Source organism: Pinus tabuliformis, chromosome 1_2, assembly GCF_031772625.1.
Source record: "Pinus tabuliformis cultivar Carrire ecotype Pingquan chromosome 1_2, CPIR1, whole genome shotgun sequence".
NCBI lineage: Eukaryota > Viridiplantae > Streptophyta > Pinopsida > Pinales > Pinaceae > Pinus > Pinus tabuliformis.
Genome location: NC_142298.1, coordinates 1,008,473,497 through 1,008,496,666, shown reverse-complemented (window position 1 = coordinate 1,008,496,666; position 23,170 = coordinate 1,008,473,497). Strand labels below are relative to the sequence as shown.

Sequence of the window (23,170 nt, the reverse complement as noted above, 5' to 3'; positions counted from 1 at the left end):
GCTCTAGTGCCTCCTTCCTTCTCCTATTGTGTCATATTTGTAAATCCTTCAATCCTATCCCAAGTTGTTCTTAAGGGGGGATGTTAGGATATTCCGACACATAGGATATAGTTAAGTTCAACTTGGTCTAGTATAGAGTTAGGTATAGAGTTAGGTAAAGTGTCTTTCTTTACCGTTGTACATTTTGTAACTTACAATCCGACGGTCACGATATGTAGTGATCCGACGGTTCACTCTCACCTCGGTATTACCGACACTTGATCCGTGGCTTGACACCCGATTGGTCCATGAGTTCTATTTAAAGCGCATGGAGGGTCATTGTTCGGGCAATCCGTGCATGAGAGAAGCTTATGTAAATTTTCATTCTTTGATTAATAAATTCCCTGTAGTACCCACATTGGGACAGGCCGTGGACTGTTTCCCTCCTTGCACTTTGAGGGTTTTAACCACGTCAAAAATACTGGTGTATTGTTTTGAGATCTGGTTGTGAGCGGTGTCCTTTTGGTGTTCTTTCTGAGGAACTTACCCTGTAAATTCCTACAAACCTGAGCCACTGACATGTATTTTGTTTCTTTAAAGGAGTAATCTGCATCCAAGAAACTCCCCAAGCTATTTCCCTAGATTTTCAAAGCTTTGAGGGTTCCACATATGGGATGGCAAGCTAGGAAATTGAACCCAAACCAGCACCACATCGAGGTGTTCCCCGCTAGGATTGAATAGTGGTGTCCAAAACTTGAAAATAACAAGGGTGGAATCGATAGCCCATACCTCTTTCACAAGAGGGTTTCCATCGCCTACCGCCAACAAACCATAAAGTTGCACTATATCCTTGAAGTTTTGGGGAGCCTCTCTAAACACATTAGGCATGGATCCTCATATACCAAAACCAAGTGTAACATAGCTTAATCCCCTACCACCATGAAATTATCAATGGAGAAATGATACCTTTAAAGAAATTACACCTTGTTTTGATTAAAAATAAAAATTGTCACTAAATAGGAAAAAATATAATTACAGAATCTTTGTAATAAACAACTTTCGTATTTTGAAACTAAAATAAAACATTCAATATCATTACCTTTACATAAATTATAATAATAAATTATATAATATAAATCCATTTCAGCCTCATCACTCTTCATGAACCACAACCCTTAATGATTAAGCCCTTACCAACAATCCCCTGTCAAAGCAATCTTCTTGAGTTGGAAAGCAAGTTAAAACCAAATTAACAAATACTTAATAATCTTATTCTGTAAACTCTTTAAAATTTATTAATAGTTATAACAATTTTTCAAATTTAAAATTTTATAACAAATCATTTTTCTCATAGTAAGAGGCACCAATAGTTCATCGATTTGTGTCAAATTCTAAAAAAGTTTGGAATGTTTTTTTATAATTTTGGTAATAAAGGAAAACTATTTTCAATATCCTATAATCAAGTTTTAAAAAAGTTTATATACTTTTACTTAAAATATTAAAATCTAACAAAGTTCACAATTATTATAAAAAAGTTCAACTTATTAAATTGCTTTAAACTAAATAACTGTGCAAATCAAAAAGTCTCAAATACTATATTAGAATGTTTGTTCACAATCGTGAAATAGCTTTACGCAAATCAAAGTCTAATACTATATTAGAAAGTTTGTTAACAATCTTATAATAGCTGTACGGAAATCATATTGAAAATTTTCAATTAATAAAAATAAGAAATAATTTACAAGGTCTTGGATAGACCCTGATTGGTGCTCTGTTAAGGCACCCTTGATGTGAAGTCATCAGTTTAATTCCATGCCCCGATCACGGTGATATATTAGACATGATGAAGATATATTGTCCTGCCAAGCTTTTTTTTTAAAATAATGTCCACTTGGAGTAGCTCAATTGGCAACTGTGGTGGAAATGAAGTCTCACCAAACCAGAAGCCTTGGGTTCAAATCTTGTACTATCCCCCGATCAAAATGAGAAGTTAGATATAATAGAAATGTAATCCTACCAAACTTAAAAAAAATAAACAAACCAACATAATATAATAATAAAAAATTCTTAAATTAATAATTAAAATTTTGTAAATCTTAAAGTAAAAAATACAAATAAATAAATATATATATAAATATATATATATAAATGATAGAAACTAAATTATTAATTAAGAAAACTTCCTATCTTCTCAAACATAAATAACATATATTAAAAAAAAAGTCTTCTTATGGCCAACCTAAACCTAAACATAAACATGTATTAAAAAAATAGTCTTCTTTTATATATATAACCAACCTAAACATATATTAAAAAAATGTTTTCTTATCGCCAACCCAACCTAAACCTAAACATAAACATGTGTTAAAAAAATATAAAAAAATATTTTCGTACATACCTAAACCTAAACATAAACATGTGTTAAAAAAATATAAAAAAATATTTTCGTAAATATATATATGACCAACCTAAATCTGTATCAAAATTCTGAAACATATATTAAAAAAATGTCTTCTTATGGCCAACTTAAACATATATTAAAAAAATATTTTCTCATACATATGACCATCCTAAATCTGTATCAAAAAATTATATGATAATTACTTTTAAATTAACCAATTCCATGAAATTACTTATAAATTAACCAATTCCTAATCTCATAGGTTTAGAATAAAGTCTGACCAATCCCAATGAAATTTTCCAAGACGTTTAGAATGAAGTCTAAGAAATCCCAATAAATTTTTCCAATGAAAAGACTTGCATATTTGTTGAATCTGTCTTGTATCTTAAGAGTGTTTTTGTTTTATATTTCCATTTCAATTTTTTTAACTTATATTTGTTAAATATTTTTTCCATTTCTATTTATTTATTTTCCCATTTCACCTTGAAAAAAAAAATGTAAAACTAGTTTATCCTATACCTACATCTTCTCCATGGTTTGAGTTGTTCACATCAAGGAGAAGTCCACATCGGTAACAACAGTTCCCAGTGCCTGGGAGTATGATCCAAACCAATATGTCCTAACCTTGGCCATGAGTGCGATGGCGAATATTTAACTCAAGAATTCATTAAGAACGAACTTCAAATTCATTAAGAATGCCATGGTAGTTGGGAAGGAATTCATTAACTAAAGAACGAACTTCAAACCATACAATGGTGCTCCTGGGTGACTTTGCAAATCACCTTCAAATTAAAATCAATATGTTGGTTGTGTGACGAGGTTTCCAGTTGTGCTAGAAACACAGAGTCCCCCTTTTCAGCCACTGCAGAAAATAAAATGGTTTAGCCCCAAACTTGATCCCCTGGTAAATTTTGATATTTTCTGTCATCCCAAAATGACCCCTCCACCACCCTCACCCACAAATTTAAAAGTATGAAAGGTTACAAACGTTTTGCCTGACAGTGCTATCTGCAATCTGAAATTATAATAAAACACGTTCTAGAGATGCCAAATCTGTAATCTAATAAAACATATTATTAGAAAAGCCAGCATAAAACATATTCTAGAGATGCCAGCATTAATCATAATATCTTCTGAGCTTGAACCAACGATGTATCTTTCAATAAATAAATAGACCTTGCATTCCTGGAAATGTACAAAACCAACTATGTACAATAATACAGAATATGCCAAACACCTCCACATGAAACTGACTGGTGGCTCCTCATACATCAACAGTATATGCTACCTTCAGTTGCTACTGGTAGCATAAAGGCATCAACTAGGGGTAGCAGATGCCTGCCTACCTTATTTCTAAATCACCAAGCTCATGAGCGTTATATATTGTGGTAACTAGTAGCTAAACACCATGAAACACTGATGATTATACAAAATACGACCCAACCTTCAGACTTTGAAGTAACTATATTGCATCAACCTGAGCCTATCTGTCAACAAACTGACTGATCTTCCCCTATTCACAAGCAAGTTTTGTGTCAAAACTACTAAGGCATATGGCAAAAGCTTGAAAAGCTGAGAGCGGGTAGCGATAATCCATTGTGAACATGTCCTTTCCAACCTTTCCAAATTGGAGTATGACCTTATCACAATCATTCTGAGAAACCGATGGATTAGGCTCAGGTGCTGCAACAAGCTGAAAATTCTTAACAGCAGCCACAGTCACACGCCCCTTGAAATTCAAACACCAACATTGAAGTTGCTCATGCCACCTTGGCGCTTTATTTTTTAAAACCAATGGTTCGTCTTTCAAGTTGCTACCGGTAAGTGGCTCAGAGATAGATGAACTTTCTAAAATGCACGACTTGGAGCCAAAAGTAGGACAAGATGCAAGAGACTGGTCTAGACTGGTGACCGAAGGTTCAACAGGAGTTGGAGCACTGCCTCCTGGCTGCACAGCAGAAGCTGGAATAGAATGCATGATGCATTGCATCCGTCTTGGACCCCTAGTTCCCAAGACATTCAATTCATAGCCAATGTGAGCAATATTATAGCTACCAGCCGGAACTCTTGGAGAAACTTGCTTTGCTCCTACCCGTCGACCTGCACGGCTTGTTGATGCAATTGCCCCACTGTGAGGAGGTTGGATATCATATATTGTAAACTTAGTACCAAGAAAGTTTGACCTGCAAAAACAGGGGAGGTTGAAAAATATCATATAACCTGGAACCATTGCACTTTTAGAAGCTTCCAAGATATATCACCACGGAACCATTGCGATTACAACAGAAATTAGAAGCATCTGACCTCAATTTTCCAACATATGTATTGCTCCTCCATGACATATCGTCTGCATTAAGAGAAATAATATACTCTGTAGTTGTAGCCCGCCTGAATTTCCGAGCCGCAAGAAGAAATTTTCCATTTTCAGAAAGTGCTGCAAAGATAGTTCTCAAAGGTCAAGTCTCCATTGTTTATCCTGCATCTTCAGAATTTGCATATTTATTTTTAAAAGTTGTATACACGAGGCTACTATCCATTTCACCCAACACTTCCGCGACAAAAATTTAAGGGGAGAGAAATTGACTACTCATTTCCTACAAGTAAATCAAATAAAAATAGTATGTCACAGACTTAACATCCCTTGTTAATTTTAGGTATGTTCTATGCTTAAAGTAATTTATTTCAATTTTCACAGTTAGCTCAATTTCTTTTCCAGGTTAGCAATCACATTAGCATTAAAGTAAATTGCAGAGAGAACATAACCATATAGATCGCAGAAGACAAGCCAAGACAAGAGGAGACAAGATGTGGCGCTAGCTAGGTACAAACCCCAATGTGGGAAACCCTTGATCAATTCTTCTTATATGTTCTTCAATAGTTCAGCAGAGAAAGAGAGAGCGAGATAGTACATATACAATAGAAGTCAACACTTTGACTTATCTAAATAAGAGCATAGACCATCTCTAAGAAGATGATACATGAGGTAGCTGAACTCAATCGAAAACATGCTGCTTCAACTGAATTTCCAAGGTGACTCCATCACCTTGCTGCACCTGTCATTGTGCTGCTCATCATCATGCTGCACCTCAATGCGCTGCACCATGCTGCACCAAGTATCATTGCTGCCCCATGTGCCATTGTTGCAACTTGCACCATGTTGTCACACCACTTGTCCCAATGTTTAGCACTGCTGTACCTCACTGCCACACATGCTGTCCCAATGTTTAGCACTGTTGTACCTCGCTGCCACACTTGCACTTGCTGCACCAAGTACCATTGTTGCACATGAATATTGTTGCATCATGAACTGATATAAATCTAGTCACAACATTGACCCAAACACACCACACTTGCTACTACAAGTCTGTTGTTCAATGGTCCCTGGTTAGGGCATGTATACGCAACAACAATCCTTATCAATTCATACAAACATCCTCCAAATGACTGCGGCCTAGTCAAGGTAGATTGTTTCCTTCACATGCTGATGTTATGGGCATATGGCAGCCCCTAACACTTCCATGCTGGCCTGTTTTGGAGTGGCTAGGCCTGTGGCCTACCATTCAACGCACCTTACGTTGCCCTCTAAACTGCTCGTGGTGCTTGCGGATTACCCACAGCAACCTAGGCAGCTCATCACCAAGAGTTAGACACTTGAGAACTCCTCTACACAGGTTGCAACAGCCTTTCCTTGTCTCGGCCCTTTAGGGAGTAATCTCGGCCTTCCTTACAACAAACTTTGCCTCCAAAAGATCATGAAACAGGCCTCTATAACCATGTTGTTCAGCTCTCCTTTGCTACGTCTAAAACAGAGTTTCCTTGCCTCCAACTTAGGCCTATCTCCTTAACAACATTATTGCGTCTTCTTGGATTAGGGCAAACTGCGGCTAGACATCACATCCTTAGGACTGTTGCTAGGTCATCCTCCTTAAGACTGTGGCTAGGGCATCCTCCTTAGGACTGTGGCTGCATTCTAGGGTGTTTTCCTTGGTAAGGCATCATCTCTAGGGCAGCTCCCTTAGTCTCCTTTACTCCTGCATCTAGGGCTTCATCATCTAGATTTCTCTTGCCACTAAAACCCAAAACAAGTGGAGAGAAATCAAGAGTGAAGTGTGTGTAGAAATGACTATCAAGTCACCTCCTTTTATACTAAAATGTTGAGCACATGTGTGGGTTATTTGGTTGCTAGCCGACCTTGACGAATTGTATTATAACACAAACAAATTCATAACTCCATGAATACTTATCGGAATCAGATGATCTTTAGATCAATCCTACACCTCTTGATGAGAGGGATCCAAAAAAAATATCAGCTACCATAAATAAGATGACCCACATGGAGTTTGTCCCTAGTTTCCAATTTTAACTCTCCCTCTCAACTAGCGCGAACTCCATCTGCTAATCCATCTGCCAGACTATACTATCTCTGCCAACGGTGCCCTGCACTTCTCTACTCTGCTCTTGCTTTGTTGAACCATGAAGAAGAAGAATTGCTCCAAGAAGTACCCCAAGCCCCCCGAAGCTCCCAGAGCTCAATGCATGCATCATGCAAGGCCCTCATAAGAGGGTCTCTCAACAACTCCAAGTCATTCAGGAAAGTCACAAATTTGACCATCCCCTAGGGCTTTGACAGAATATCTGCGACTTGTACATCAGTCTCAATGCGATGGATCCTTCTCGCTCATCAATGTACCATATCCTAGATAAGGTAGTATCTGATGTCTATATGCTGGAGCAATCATAGAATACGGGATTCCTCAACAATCGAATCCCCTCCTGGTTGATAGAGAAGATCACGGTGGTATCCATCATGTGTACACACAACTCACTGAAGAGCTTCCACAACCAGGTAGCTTCACACGAGATCATACTCGTAGCTATGTATTCGGTCTCAGCAGTGCTCAAAGAAACTGTCTTTTTCTTCCTACTCATCCAGGATATCAAGCAGAACCTAAAGAGAGTCAGCACCCAAAAGTGCTCTTGCGATCCTCCACATTGCCTGCCCAGTCAACATCCGAATAATCATGCAGCTTCAAATTTCCGGTAGTGTATCTCAATCCATGAGAGATTGTGTCCTAAAGATATCTCAAATGATTCTTGGCATCAATCCAGTGAGGCTCAACCAAATATGATCCCAACATGCTAACTGCAAAACATATATATCCAAACGAGATATCACCAAGAACATCCATGCTAGAACGAGTTCATGAAACTCCAAGGCATTTCCCAAATCAGGTCTGGTCTCCCTGCCACATAACTTATTAAAGTTAAGATGCATCGAGGTAGTCGCAGGCTTGCAGTTCACCATTCCAAATCCGGAATCCAACTCCCTCTTACATATGAAAATGAGAGGGTCTACACCTGTCAGAAAGAGGTTGTCTTCAGAAGGTGTCGATATGAGAGGTCTATCATCCACAACCTTCAAGTAATGGTTTGGATCGGCTTCACTCCTAGTGAATCTCATCTTCATCAGACAATTATCAATCCTCTCATATTGAGCCTAGGGTGTTTAACTTCAAGCCATAGAGGGATTTCTTCCACCTGCATACATGAGATTCTCGATCATGAATCTCAAACCCCTTGGGTTGTTCCAAACCTGTGGACCTACTACATGAGGGGAATGGTCCCCTTGTAAGATTTTCCTTCGGTACATCTCAGACATGTACCTTCATGCTCTTCTTGAATTCAAGCATCCCTGTCATCATCTAACTCACATTGAGTAAGGCCCCATAAGTAGACCTTCGGTGATATAGATGAGATGTGTCAACTGACATGGTCCCCAATGGACTATCCTGCAACTTGATACAAATTGCCAACCCTGAATCCATGAGTAAAAGCATCATTGAAAATTCTATTTTCAAACATGTACCTTTCCATCAATGAATGCCACCTTGAAACCTTTGATTTCCATTGCTGAAATGGACACCAAGTTCTTCTTGCAATCAAGTACATAAAGAGATTCTCATAAATGAATCGAGTTACCCTCATTCAATTGAGGGGTAACATTCCCTACACCCTTTCCGGGATAGGTGGCATTGACTCCAAGTATAATCCCACGATTATTTCCATCTCTACCAAATTAGAGAGATCACCCTTCTATCCATTGAAGTGCCTTGAAGAACTACAATCAATAAGCCAGATTTCCAAAGAGTCTGGAGGAGAGGGCCAATATAAGATAATGCCACTTTATCTTACCATTTGATTGTTCATACCTAGGGTTCCTTGCTTTCTTTGAAGAGTCAGCGATTTCCTTGATGACCTACATTCCTTCGATCATTGAAGATGTCCCTTGAATGATTGTTATCATCGTCAAGTGATGTGTCCCTACCATTCGGGCACTCCTCAGCATAATGGCCAAACTTATTACAAACAAGGCATCTCCTTTCCTTCAACCCTTGATCTAGACTTCCCATTGAAGTGATCCTTAGGTAGGCCATCAAAAGCTTCCATTGCGCCACTCTGATAATATTCTCTACTTCAACTTCACCCTTGGAGAATTTGAAGAGGGATGAGAAACCCATTGAGCCTTTTGTCCTTTCCCCATTGTCTTCGATGATTTCTCTTTCACTCTTGCTTGGGATTTGTCTTCACCTCAGCTCTCATACCATGTTAATTTTAGGTATGTTCTATGCTTAGAGCAATTTATTTCAATTTTCACAGTTAGCTCAATTTCTTTTCCATATTAGCAATCACATCAACATTAAATTAAATTGCAGGTAGAACATAATCATATATTGCAAAGGACAAGCCAAGACAAGAGGACACAAGATGTGGCGCTAACCAGGGACAAGCCCCAATGTGGGGAAACCCTTGATCAATTATTCTTAGATGTTCTTTAATAGTTCAGCAGAGAGAGAGAGAGAGATAGTACATATACAATAGAAGTCAACACTTTGACTTATCTAAATAAGAGCATAGATCATCTCTAAGAAGATGATATATGAGGTAGCTAAACTCAGTTGAAGACATATTGCTTCAATTGAATTTCCAAGGTGACTCCATCGCCTTGTTGCACTTCTCATTGTGTTTCTCCTCATCATCATGTTGCACCTCAATGTGCTACACCATGTTGCACCATGTACTTGCTGCACCAAGTAACATTGTTGCCCCATGTGCCATTGCAACACTATGATGTCACACTGCTTGTCCCAATGTTTAGCATTGTTGTACCCTACTGCCACACGTGCGGTCCTAATGTTTAGCATTGTTGTACTTTGCTGCCACACACGTTGTCCCAATGTTTAGCACTGTTGTACCTTGCTTCCAAACATGTTGCCCCAATGTTTAGCACTGATGTACCTTGTTGCCACACTTGCACTCACTACACCAAGTACCGTTGCTGCACATGAATATTGTTGCACCATGAATTCATCTAAATCTAGTCACAACATTGACCCAAACACACCACACTTTCTGCTCCAAGTCTGTGGTTCCAATGTCCCTGGTTAGGGCATGTATACGTAGCAACAATCCTTATCAACTCATACAAACAGCCTACAAATGATTGCGGCCTAGTCAAGGTAGATTGTTGCCTTCACATGGTGATGTTCTGGGTATATGGCAGCCCCTAACACTTCCACGCTGGCCTGTTTTGCAGTGACTAGGCCTGTGGCCTACCACAGACCTCTGCTGCCACATATAGCCCATTCAATGCACCTTACGTTGCCCTCTAAACTGTTCATAGTACTTGCAGCTTACCCACAGCAACCTAAACAACTCGCCACCATGAATTAGACACCTAAGAACTCCTCCACGTAGGCTGCAACAACCTTTCCTTGTCTCGGCCCTTTAGGGAGTAATCTCGGCCTCCCTTACAACAAACTTGGCCCTCCAAAAGATCATGAAACAGGCCTCTATAACCATGTTGTTCAGCTCTCCTTTACTACGGCTAAGACAGAGTTTCCTTGCCTCCAACTTAGGGCTATCTCCTTAACAACATTACTGTGTCTTCTTGGATTAGGGCAAACTGCAGCTAGACATCACATCCTTAGGATTGTGGCTAGGTCATCCTCCTTAGGACCGCAGCTAGGGCATCCTCCTTAGGACTGTGGCTGCATCCTAGGGTGTTTTCCTTGCTAGGGCATCATCTCTAGGGCAGCTCCCTTAGTCTCCTTTCCTCCTGCATCTAGGGATTCATCATCTAGATTTCTCTTGCCACTAAAACCCAGAACAAGTGGAGAGAAATCAAGAGTGAAGTGTGTGTATAAATGACTATCAAGTCACCTCCTTTTATACTAAAACGTTGAGCACATGTGTGGGTTATTTGGATGTTGGCCGACTTTGACGAATTGTCTTATAACAGAAATAAATTCCTAACTCCATGAATATTTATCGGAATCGGATGATATTTATATCAATCCTACACCTCTCAATAGAGAGATCCAAGAAAAATATCAGTTGCCATCTAAGAAACTAGATTCACTGAAAAGGGGCCACGTGTCTGAATCCCGTGAATCGGACACAATTCGTTGGGGAGTCGAATCCCAAAAGGGGACACGTCGTGTCCTAACAGGACACATATGAATCCCATATGTGTCCCGTTAGGACACAACATGTCCAGATTTTGGGATTCGAATCCCCAAAAATGAAACCCGTGAGCATGACAGATCTTAGTTGTTCCAAGGAAGATGACACATCTTGCATTTCCTGGTTTTGTGGATTAAAAGGAGATGAGTTCTTCTGTGAAATTGATGAAGATTATACACATGATGAATTTAATTTATGTGGTCTTAGTGGACAAGTGTCGTACTACGACTATGTTCATGATATGATTCTTGACAATTATGCTTTGAGTGGTATGGTTTTTACCTTTAACTCTTCATGAGATTATTATTCATGTCACATCCGTTATGTGTTACGTTGCTTAAATTTTCTGATTTTGTGTTCATAAATTGCCATTTTATAACTATAGATCTAGTTGTGTGTCTAACTATTTGGAATCAAATCAATGATTCAAGTGGATATCTTCAAAAACTCTATTGTTTCTATTTTGTCGCATGTAGAATTGATTTCTGTGATGATAACAAGGACAAGAAATAAGGGATTATCGCGTAAGTGTTCTTGGTTTTTGAGTTACATACATGAGCTATTTTCTAGGACACTAGAACTTTCTACTTGACAGAAAACAATTCAACTCAGACCATCTAGAGTGTTATATCAACTGTTACAGTGAAAATGAATGGTAGATTGTTGTTGTGATTTTTATCCAGAGGGTGACGATTGCATGGTGTGTAGCAATGCAGGAGCCTGCATCGTACTCGGTAGGCACTTGAAATATTCTTAACAATTCAGGCAATTGGTGTTGATCCCTAGGTACCTTTTAGCATGTTTGGTCTTCAAAACTGGATTCTTCAATTTCCCGCATTCATGATTTATTTGTGAGTTGTACAATTATGCCAGAGCTGATAAGTAAGTTGTAGCTGCAAAATCAAATTATCTACAGAATGGAATCAGCTACAAAATGTGAAAAGAAGGAAAACTGAAGTATGGCTATGGAATATGAGTATAAAAATGAAATGGAAATGGGTTATGACAGTGAGATGGAATGAGACTATGAATTTGCAGACTCTGAACTGCAAATGTATGTAGCTTTTTGTCACTACTTATTACAAAAAGGAAATGGAAGATATAGGATGTCAAAAATCTCTGATTTTCACCCTGTATTTTATGTATAAGTATGCCAATCAATGATTGGTTTCAAACTCATACAATTTATTATTATTATTATTATATATATATATATTAGGAAAAATAAAGGCTAAGTTAGTGGAGAAGAAGAATTCTTCTTCACTAGCTTCATTTCAAAGTTATTCTAAACAATCTTAATGAACTCGTCTCTTGAAATTAGCTTCTGATATATCTTCAACCGATGGCCATTCACAACAAGAGGTATTTTACTTTCATCTATTATCCTTATCCTTACTACTCCGATATTAAAGACTTCTTCAATCTCATATGGCCCAAGCCAATGAGTTTGAAACTTCCCTTGAAAATATTTGAATTTTGAATCAAACAAAAGTGCCCAATCTCCTGCTTGAAACTTCTTCTCCTTGATATATTTATCATGCCATTTAGCCCTTTTTTATTGGACTATACTGGTTCTTTGAACTGCATCTTGCCTAATTTCATCAAGCTCATTGAGTTTCTCCAATATATGTTTTTGTGCCTTTGATAAATCCAGTCCCAATTGGACTTCCATCTTTAAGGTTTTGATTTGAAACTCTATCGGGAATAGGACTTGTTTCCCATAAAAAAGTTCATAGGGTGTATGTCTCGTTATGTTCCTCCATGTAGTTCTATAAATCTATAAGGCTTCAGGAAGCCTTTCTGCCCAATCTCTTCTATGTAGATGCACAGTCTTAGTGAGAATTCCTACAATCAAGTTATTTATAGATTCAACTTGACCATTTGTTTATGGATGATAGGGGGTAGATTTCCTATGTTTGATCTTGTAATCTTCCACGAGACTCTTCATCATTTTAGATGTAAATTGAGATCCCTAATCTGTCACAATTTCTCTTGGAACACCAAAACGAGTGAAGATGTCCTCAAAAAGAAAATTAACTACAGATTTTTCATTAGCAAAAGGTAATGCTTTAGCCTCTACCCATTTAGTGACATAATCAATGCACACCAATATATACTTCTTTTGCTTAGATGGGGGATTAATTGGTCCAACAAAATCCAAGGCCCATTTTTCAAAAGGTTCAATGAGTACCTGAATTTGTAGTGGCATTTCATTTGAAGAAGCAGGTTTTCCTACCCTTTGGTAGTTGTCACACCTCTTGACATATTCTTTGGCATCTTTGAAGATGGATGGCCAATAATATCCTAAAGAAAGGATTTTATAAGTTGTCCTCTTGTCAGCAAAGTGTCCACCACACGATTTATCATGACATGCCTTAAGAATCTCAGGCATTTCATCTTCCCTAACACATCTTCTGATCATGAGATCTAGACCTGTTTTATACAATTCATTAGTGATCCATGATTATCTTTCACTTATTTGAATGATTTTTCTTTTCTCTCTAGGAAACAAATGTGAAGGCAATTTCCCTGTGACTAAGTAATTGCCAACATATGCAAACCAAGGGGTCTGAGTAGTCACTGTAAAAATATATTCATCAGGAAACTTATCTTCAATCAGAGTGTCATCTTTGATATTTTGAATTCTGGACAAAAAAACAACAACTGTGTTTTGTTTTCCAGGTCTATCTAGCACAGTAATATTGAACTCTTGCAAGAGTAATAGCCATCTTGTAACTCTGCCATTAGTAATAGGTTTATTCATTAAGTATCTAATTGCATAGTGGTCTGTATGAACAAAGGTTTCATAGCCTATTATATAATGTCTGAACTTATTGATAGCATGAACAACAGCTAAAAATTCCTTTTCAGTTATAGTATAATTTAACTCAGTGGGAGTCAAATTCTTACTTGTATAGAAGATGGCATAGGGAACCAAATATTTTTGTCCTAATACAATTCCCAGAGCTGTATCTGAAGCATCTGTTGAAATGTGAAAATGTGGTTTCCAATTTGGACCTCTCAAGGTGGGTGCTTTAGAAATTATTGCTTTTAAAGTCTCAAATGCTAACTGTCAATCATGATTCCAATTGAATTCACAATCCTTGGTGAGTAATTTGAAGAGTGGGGATGCTATTTTAGTGAAATTTTCTATAAATCTTCTATAAATCTTCTATAGTATCTTGTAAATCCTAGAAAACTTCTAACATCCTTTTGACAATTTGGAATTGATAATTTAGAGATGACTTCAACTTTAGATTTATCAACTTTAATTCCATCTCCTGAAATGTGATGTCCTAAAACAATCCCTTCTATAAACATCATAAAACATTTTTCATGCCTTAGTGAAATGTTTGCTTCCTTACATATTTTAAGAACTTTTTCTAAATTTTCTAAAGCTTCTTCAAATGTATCCCCATAGACTGTAAATTCATCCATACATACCTCTACACAATCATGTATTAGATCAGAAAAAATTCCTAATACTGCTCTTTGGAATGTTGCAGGTGCATTACATAATCCAAAAGGAAGTACTCGGTAGGCATAGGTTCCCCATGGACAAGTAAATGTGGTTTTATCTTGATCTTCAGGTGCCACCCGAATTTGATTATAACCACTAAAACCATACAAGAATGAGAAATACTTCTTACCTGATAATGAATCTAACACTTTATCTGTAAAGGGCAAAAGAAAATGATCTTTAAGGATAGATTTATTCAATTCTTGGTAATCAATGCATGCCCTCCATTTACCATTCTTTTTAGGCACAATCACTAAAGGGGAAACCCATTGGATGTCTGAAATTGGGTAAATGAAGTTTACATTTAGCAAATTTTGCAGCTCTTCTTTCACAATTTCCCTAAGATTTGGATTCATCCTTCTTTGAGGTTGTCTGATAGGTTTACAATTTTCCTCAATATAGATGTGATGTATACAAGTCTTAGGACTACTTCCTTTCATGTCAGTATATTCCCATGCATATGTAGCAGAATGTTGTTGTAATGTTTTGATTAGCTTCTCCCGTTGTAATTTCTCCAAGTTATTGTTTATGTTCAATGTTCTCCCTGGAAAGATTTCAATTGTATAGCTACCAATTTCTTCCATAGAATAAAGAGACATCTGCCTAGATGAAGAATATTCAATATTGGATTTTTCTTAGAATTGATCATGTTCATATTCTAGAGATGATTCAAAATTTTCCATTGTATTCAAGATTTGACTATCTTCACTAATGTCTGAAATAGCAAAGAGAGGTTGAATGTCATTTTCATCATCAATCCATTCTTTGTCATCTGTTTCTATGATTGTTCTTGCTGGAGGATATAGAGTGAATTTCTTAGTTGAATTCCCATCAGAAATATACATGTTACCAGATCTACAACGAATGAAAGGATCAGCTGTGGCCAGCCAAGGTCTTCCTAATATAAGTGGACGTCCTCCTAGATTGTTCTTGGGGGTTAATATCATAAAATCAACAAGGTATTCCCAAGAATCTGACACTGAAATATCTTCTAACACACCATCTAGTTTGATTATAGATCTATCTACTAATTGCGGTAACGTAGGTGTGTAAAAAAGATTAGGAAGCTTGAGTTGTTCCATGGTTTGTTTACTCATGATGTTTATTGCTGCTCGTAAATCAATCAATGTATTTGGAATTTTAACTCCATTGATATGTGTTTTCACAATTGGACTTCTTGGATCTACATCTTTTTGTATGGCAAATTTTCCCATCATTATGTCTACTATTTTTCCTACCAGATGAATTCTTTTTGTTTCTTTTGCTTTTCATCCTCGTTTCTTTATGCTTAACTCCTTTATTGTATTAGCTAGGATTGGAATCTTCTTAATGGCTTGTGACAAAAGGATTTTGATACATATATTTTTCAATTCATCTAGAAAATCATAATTAGGCAACATAATTTGCTTTTCTACCCCTCTATCAACTTGTGATCTTTCAGGAAAAGGAGGTGCAAAAGTAGATAGTGGTTGCTCAATGATAGGATTTGAGTTCATTGGTTCTTTCTATTTTTCATTTTTATCATTTTGGTTTTGGAGAGATGTTCTTTCAAAACTTTTATTGGGCTATAGAGAATCATCCTCAGAATGGTCTTGTTCCTGAATAACTACATAAGACTTTTCCTTTTCTAATGTCCTACCAGATCTTAGTTGAACATCATTAAGATCAAGATGAGTAATCATGTAAGTTGGAAATTTCGTCCTTCCACCATGTATGTATTCTGAGGATTTTTATTTTTGGGTTTTGGTAATGGTTGGGCAAGTAGCTAATATGGTCTCTGCTAAAATGGTACTAAGAGTTGAGGATTTTGATTTTGAAGTTGAGATTGTTGGTTTTGTTGTGGAATTTGTTGTGGGAATGGTAGTGAAAGTTGAGGATTCTGATTTTGAAGTTGTGGTTGTTGATTTTGTTGTGGAATTTGTGGGGGAGGATAATTCTGATATGATGGAGGATATTGATAATATTGAGAAAATATTCCATAAGGATTTTGTATTCCTTGAGCCCAAGGTTGAGATTGAGATTGAGATTGAGATTGAGGTTGAGGTTGAGGCCAAGGTTGCTGCCAAGAATTCCAATTTGGTGGGGGTTGAAGATACATTTGATTGTTAAATCCTTGATTTGTGGCCCTTGCCAAGGTCTTCTAGAGACAAAGCAAAGATATTATGCTGAATTTGGAATTGTTTCTTCTTGAAAAACAACCTTAAGACCTGGAATTGAAGAACAACACTTGGTCTCATGGTTTTCTGAACAAATCACACAAGTATCTATGATTTTTGCATCCAAAGGGCATTCTCTTAAAGCGTGTTTTTTCTGCATTTGGGACAAAAAATAGTTAAAGCATCAGCCTCGGTTTTCTACTTGTTTTGTAACTTAAGGGTGTCTATTTGCTCACTAAGGCTCCCTAGAATATCTATTTTGAATTCATCAAGCATATTCCCAATTTTTTCCCTACTCACTGATCCAGTTGTAGATTTATTCACTCTAACAAGAGAAGGATCTCTTAGACCTTTCCCAGTTTTGGATTTTCCTCTTGAGAGATAAACACATAATTCTTCTATGTCACTTAATGGGAGTTGACAAATATCTCCCTTCCCCATCATGTTAAGGATATCTATCCACTCATCTCTAATGGATTTTAATAGAAGAGATTTTAAGGTATCTTCATCTAAGTTATCCATCTTTGCTCTTTTCAAGTTATAGTTGAATCTTTCAATTAAATCCTCTAAATTTTCATCCTCTCTTTGCATCATTTTGAACAATTCATCCTTGTGATTGGTAGGCATTCAATAATCCAAATACCTATCCAAAACCACTTTCTTCATGTCATTCCATGTTCTAATGGACTGAGTGACCAACCCCATGAACCACTTCAAAGAAGCTCCTTTCAACGTTGAAGGAAACAGCTTAAGTTTTTTAGAGTCTTCTAAATAATCATGGGTTCTGTACAAGACTTCAAATTCGAATAAAAATGTTTCGAGATCTTCACTCTTTAACCCATGGAAATTTGGGAGGACAGAAGGTGAGATATTTTTCACTGTGGCAATTGTTTCTTCATCAACTATAGGGAATCCAAAAGAATTATCAATTTGCCTATTTCCTCTACCTCCTCCGTTATTTCCTCTACCTTCTCCATTATTTCCTCTGCCTCTTCCTCCTCCAAACAGTGTGAATTCTCCATCCTCTCCTTCTTCTGCCATTATAGTTTCTTCACAATCAGTATAAGATTCAACCTGCAAGGTTAATTTCTCTTCTTCTAGTTCCTCTATTAATGGTATGTGGGAGAGAGGTTCTACTTCTTCTTCCTCACTAGGTATTCTTAATTCTTCAACTAAAATATGCTCCCCTGTGGAGGTGAAAAAGGCTACTCCTTCTGTTGGAGATCCAAGATTTTCCTCCTCTAGGACTGCCTCAGTAGATGAAGTAGGAGATCCTCTTGATTGAATTTCTGACCTTAGAACTTCAGGAGTTCTATGGCTAGGAGTATGAGCTTGAGATGGAGGTGTATCTCTTCTTAGTCTTGGTGGAGTAGGTGGTGTTGCAGGAATGGAACTCCTACCCCTAACTATAAATCTACCCCTAGAGTCCTAAATTTCTTGCATAAATTATCAACCGAGGTTTGTAAGTTGATGAAGTGTAGTGCACTATATGTGCTTAGTTAACCCTTCTTACTTCGTTGTTTTGTATTTTTATATTGTTTTTGGGGTTTTTGTTCTTTGATTCCTAATGATGCACAATCTAAACTATGAGAAACTGAATCTAAACTTCCTAAAGGTGAACCAAGAGCTGAAACTAGTCAAAATCTAATTTAAAGAAAGGAAAAACAAAGCATCTGTCCTATCTCATCATTAATCCTAAGTCATGAATCTAATTCTTAAAATTAAGGGTGAAGTTGTAATGAATATTGAAATAAATACAGAGAATGAAATCAACTGAAGTACTTCTAGTTACTCTAACCTTCAATTTTGAAAGATAACCTTCTTGAGACGGGATACAAGCAACTTTCTGTACTTTATGATCTAGAGAACTAAATGAAACATGCAAAAGGTAATTGATTGATTTCAACCATTGTGTGAAGTGAATGTTTAATCATTTAGTTTAGGATGAGTATCAACTTGAAATGGTGATCAAAAACATTCATTAACGTAGTGGATTGACAAATTTTTCCTAGAAAATAAATAACAAAATAGTGAGTAAGCTAGACAATAGTGCATTCTCATTACTTCGACCTTACTCTGCTTAGAGAAAAAATCGTTTCCTTTCATGAAATGTGTTGGAAGAAAAAGAATGCACAATTGAGTTTTAACATTATGTTATTGATCAAAACTAAAATAAATCAACCTAAGTTAGAAATACTGCAAAAACAAAATAATGAAATTAGAACTAAACAAAAAACGAATGGAAAGAAAACCTCCTTTAGTGCAGGGGCCCTCTGAAACTCACTGAGTTGAGCTGCTAACTAATTGAAAATGCTCTCTTAAACGATCATTGGTCAACACATGACTTATATTATAGAAAAGAACAAAGTCCCAAAATACAGAGTTGGAAGTCTGAACTTAATACATAAAATTTTCCAAACCCCCTTCGGTTCTATACAACCAATATTTAAAAGGAAATAATCATAGCTGTCTTTGAGGAAAACTAGCTACAGGTGGCTCATATGTATTACAACAGAACTGTGTAAACATCTAATCAACTACATGTTAGGACTCCACTATGTATCATTTTTTCTATATACTTTGACACCATTCTACTCTTATAACCATGAACTCCATTATCATTTTCATCTACTTTATCCCAAGGTATATAAAAACCTCTTCTTTATTATATGTTTAATCTGTTTTACATTTAATTCCATAATACTCTTATATTTTATCATTAATTGAAGTGTATTGTTGCTAACACAAGTCCAAAGATCGCAGATAAGTTATATGCGTTGTTAGGAACAAGCGGCCGTTGCTGAAACAGCTGACTCAGTTGCTGAAACAACCGTCAAGCACGCAAATCCCGTCATGCGTAATTTGCAATTCTGGAAGAACTTTTTGTGGAATAGTAGCAGCAGCATGAAGACACGGTTACCTGGATTATCCTGAAGATAGCATTCTTATTGTCTCTGTTGTAACAGTATCTTTTTTTTGGAAGAACAGAATAGTCCTGTTTTGGGAAAGAGAACAGAATTGAGATAATGTAGATTCGCTCTCATGTAAATTGTAAAAAGATGTCTCCTCTTTAAAAATAGGAGACATCATCATTAGAAGGGGTCAGTTATTGTAAGCTACAGGAGAGTATTGTGTGAGAACTGGAGCTAGTCTCCATTTGTAATGTATCAATTACTTTGACAGATGAATAAATTCTTCCTTTGAGCATTCCAATTTAATTCTTTCTCCTGGGGAATCTTGTGAGAAGGAAAGGGCCCGCCTTCCTCACAAGATTCACCCTTTTGGTTCCTGTAATTTGTTTAATTCTTTGTGTGTTTGCACTTCACCTTAATTCTGTTGTTGGACACTAGTTACACAGTTTAGTAATACTCTGTTTCTTTAGCACTACATGTATTGAATGCATTCACTCTTGATGGTATGAATGAATGATGTTGGGAAGCAGGTGCTGAAGATTCCTGCATAAAGGAATAGGGTCTTGCTCCCATTGATTGTTTTCCTTTGCCTGCAGTGTGATTAGGAACAAGAGAACAAGTGCGGAAGGTTCCTGTTCATGGGAATAGGGTCTTGATCTCTTGAAGTTACCTTTCCTACAGTGTGATTAAGTGTCAGGCATCAGGTGTTGAAGTTCCTCACTAAGGAATAGGGTCCTGTTCCTGCTTTGGTTGATTGATTTCTTTCCTTGTAGATTGATCTTCCTTTGTTTGGATTGTAACTGCAACAGAGAAATCATTTCTACTATAACTTAATTGACTTCAGCTTTGATTAAGTAGAGTGTGAATCAGTAGATTGGTGAGATTAATAATTGTGTGTCATTCTTTTACTACAACATTGTTTCTGCTTTTGAAATTGAGCATATCCAGTGCGTGATTATCTTTGAAATAAAAAGACCTCCTCGGGTTGACAATTTATGTGGAGCTTGAATTGTGAAAACAATTAAAGCGACCAACATTTTGGCGCCCTTTCCGGGGAAGGTAATTATAGATTTCAAAAGCATTCATCTTTTTTTTTTTTTTTTTTTTTTTTTTTTTTTTTTTTTAATGTGTAGATTGTATGAGAGGACGCGGAAACCAGAAGAAAACTAACCGCACAGGTGGCAAAGGCTGGGGAGGACGAAAAACTTTTATTGACGAGATTGTATCAAAGGCTGAATCATCACAGAGATTGAGTTCTCGAAAATCAGAACTTTAGCACTCCCCTCAGTCAGATTACAAAACAGAGGAAGTTGTGGGTCCTGAAAATATAGAAGAACCAGCAGTCAGTACTGAAGAGTCAGAGGAAAGTGTTAGTAGATCAGCAGAGCACATTGAGGAAATAATAGAAAGCGTTGGACGACCGGTAGAGAACATTGAAGAGCCAATAGAAGATCTTGACGATCAAGGAAGTGCAGTAGGAGGGCCAACAATGGAAGATAACAATGATGCTTTCTTTGGTGGAGGACGTGCAGGTCCTGAAGAAGAAAGAAGGGATGAAAATTCCCTCTCTACCTTGGGATTTCCTATCAATGATCTCCCTGCAGGAACAATGAAAAATATTCCATTGTCTGCTTTACCTAACTTTCATGGTTTATCCTCTGAGGATCCGGATGAATTTCTTTTTGAATTTGATATATTATGCAGAAGTTACGATTATGTTACTAATGCTCAAAAGTTGAAACTGTTTCCAGCCACCTTAAAAGGGAATGCCTTAAGATGGTTCATGAGCCTTGGAAGTCAGGTAATCACAACATGGGAGTAGATGAAACAAAAATTTCTGCTTAAATATCAAGACTACTGTCGGACGAAAGAAAAGAAGGATGAACTATTCAATATGGCACAAAAGCCGGATGAGAGTCTGGAGGACTACATAGAAAGGCTGCAGTACAACATACAGAGATTTGATCATCCGGATATAAGTAAGGAAATTCGTAAAAAAATATTACTTAGAGGTTTAAGGGATGATTGTTTAAATATGTTAAATATGCTTGCTAAGGGAGATATATCTAAGGAATCATATGATGAGATTTGTGAACTTGCTAAGAGGTGCTCTAGGGGAGCTGCAAGAAACAGAATAAGAGATTCCACCTATTCAAGAGTGCAGAAATTAGCCAATGGAGGAGCAACAAGAGCTGAAATAGGTAATTTACTTGAAGAATTTAAAACTGAGATGTTAAGTTCTTTTGCTTCACAAATTGACACTTTGCAGGTTAAAAAGAAGCAGGCCGAAGCAGAAGCAACTCTGGCTGTCTTTTGCCCGAAGTGCAGAGACAAACATCCACTAAGGGAATGCCCAAGGGACAAAATACCAATTTGCACCCTTTGTGAGAAAGATCATGAGACGGAACAATGTCCATCTCTACCAGGAATAAAAGCAACATTGCAGCCAACGGAAGAAGAAGCTGAAGCAGTTTACCTGCTAACTCAAAGAAGACAATGGCAACCAAAAGGACAAGGTATGAACTCTAGTATGCCATTTAATCATTGGAACAATTATTCTGCTTTTGGCCAAAAAAATTACCCTCCCTTCAACCAAATGCAATACCCACCCTTCAATCAAATGAATTTCCCACCCATGCAAATGCAAAACCCTCCCTTTGTCGATCCTTCAATGTGGACTCCTTGGCCTCCACAGCAGCCATCTCCTTTCAATCCTTGGAATCCAAATTGGAATAGTCAACCACTCCCGTATCCAAATCAATTGCCTCAATTCCAACAACCACTCCCTCTGCCATCAAATGCTCCGCCAAATAACCAAATGAGACCCCAGCTACCTGTGCAACCAAATCCTAACCCCAATAATAAAGTTGTGCAAGTCATTGATATTCAGAATCAGTCTATATTTCCTACTATGCAATGTAATGATATTCGTTTGAGATCTGGAAAAAATAGTAGAGCCTATTATTGATGACATAACTTCTTCTGATTTAGATAAAAACGAAACCGAGAAACATAAAGAAGCACAACCACCTCCTAACAAGAATGTTGAAATAACAGAACCACCATTCCCCGAGCGTTTGGTTTTAACCAGAACAGCTGAAACACCTGCTTTTAATTTTCTAGGGGAATTGCAAAATTTGTATATTAAAATTCCACTTTTACAAGCATTAAGATATGTACCAATTTATGCCAGAACATTAAGGGATATTTGTGTTAAGAAACCTGGTAGGAAAACCAAGGACCCCCTTACAGTACATGTGATGGGAGACTTGTCTGCATTAATGTCCGGAAAAGCCCCTCTTGTAAAATATGGTGATCCCGGCCATCCTACAGTCACAGTTCAGATTGGTAAAACAATGATTCCCCGAGTTCTGGTAGATTTAGGTGCTGCAATTAATATAATGACTCTTGAAACTTCACAATTGTTACAGCTGAATAACACAATCAGAGATACACCCACCATTTTAGAGTTGGCTGACCGTTCTACAATTAAACCTGAAGGAATTGTTGAAGATCTACTTATTTCAGTTGAATCCTGGAAATACCCAGCTGATTTTGTTGTATTGCAGACTAAAACAAATCTGGGGGGACATCCCTTAATTCTAGGAAGGCCATGGCTGGCCACAGCCGATGCTTTTATTAGTTGCAGATCTGGTTCAATGACAATTTCTAATGGTTA

General features: G+C 37.2%; 1 protein-coding gene across 1 annotated transcript in view; it reads right to left on the bottom strand.

Annotated features, from left to right (window-relative positions):
* Nucleotides 1-3,423: 3,423 nt before the first annotated feature.
* LOC149209507 (tubby-like F-box protein 6) overlaps nucleotides 3,424-23,170 on the bottom strand; it is a 49,521-nt gene continuing 29,774 nt past the window's right edge. The window contains exons 2-4 of the mRNA XM_089398649.1: nucleotides 8,092-8,116; nucleotides 4,685-4,814; nucleotides 3,424-4,563 (exon numbers count right to left, since the gene is read on the bottom strand). Coding sequence (XP_089254775.1) covers nucleotides 3,894-4,563; nucleotides 4,685-4,814; nucleotides 8,092-8,116 — 825 coding nt within the window. The 3' untranslated portion in view covers nucleotides 3,424-3,893. The remainder of the gene's footprint in view (nucleotides 4,564-4,684; nucleotides 4,815-8,091; nucleotides 8,117-23,170) is intronic.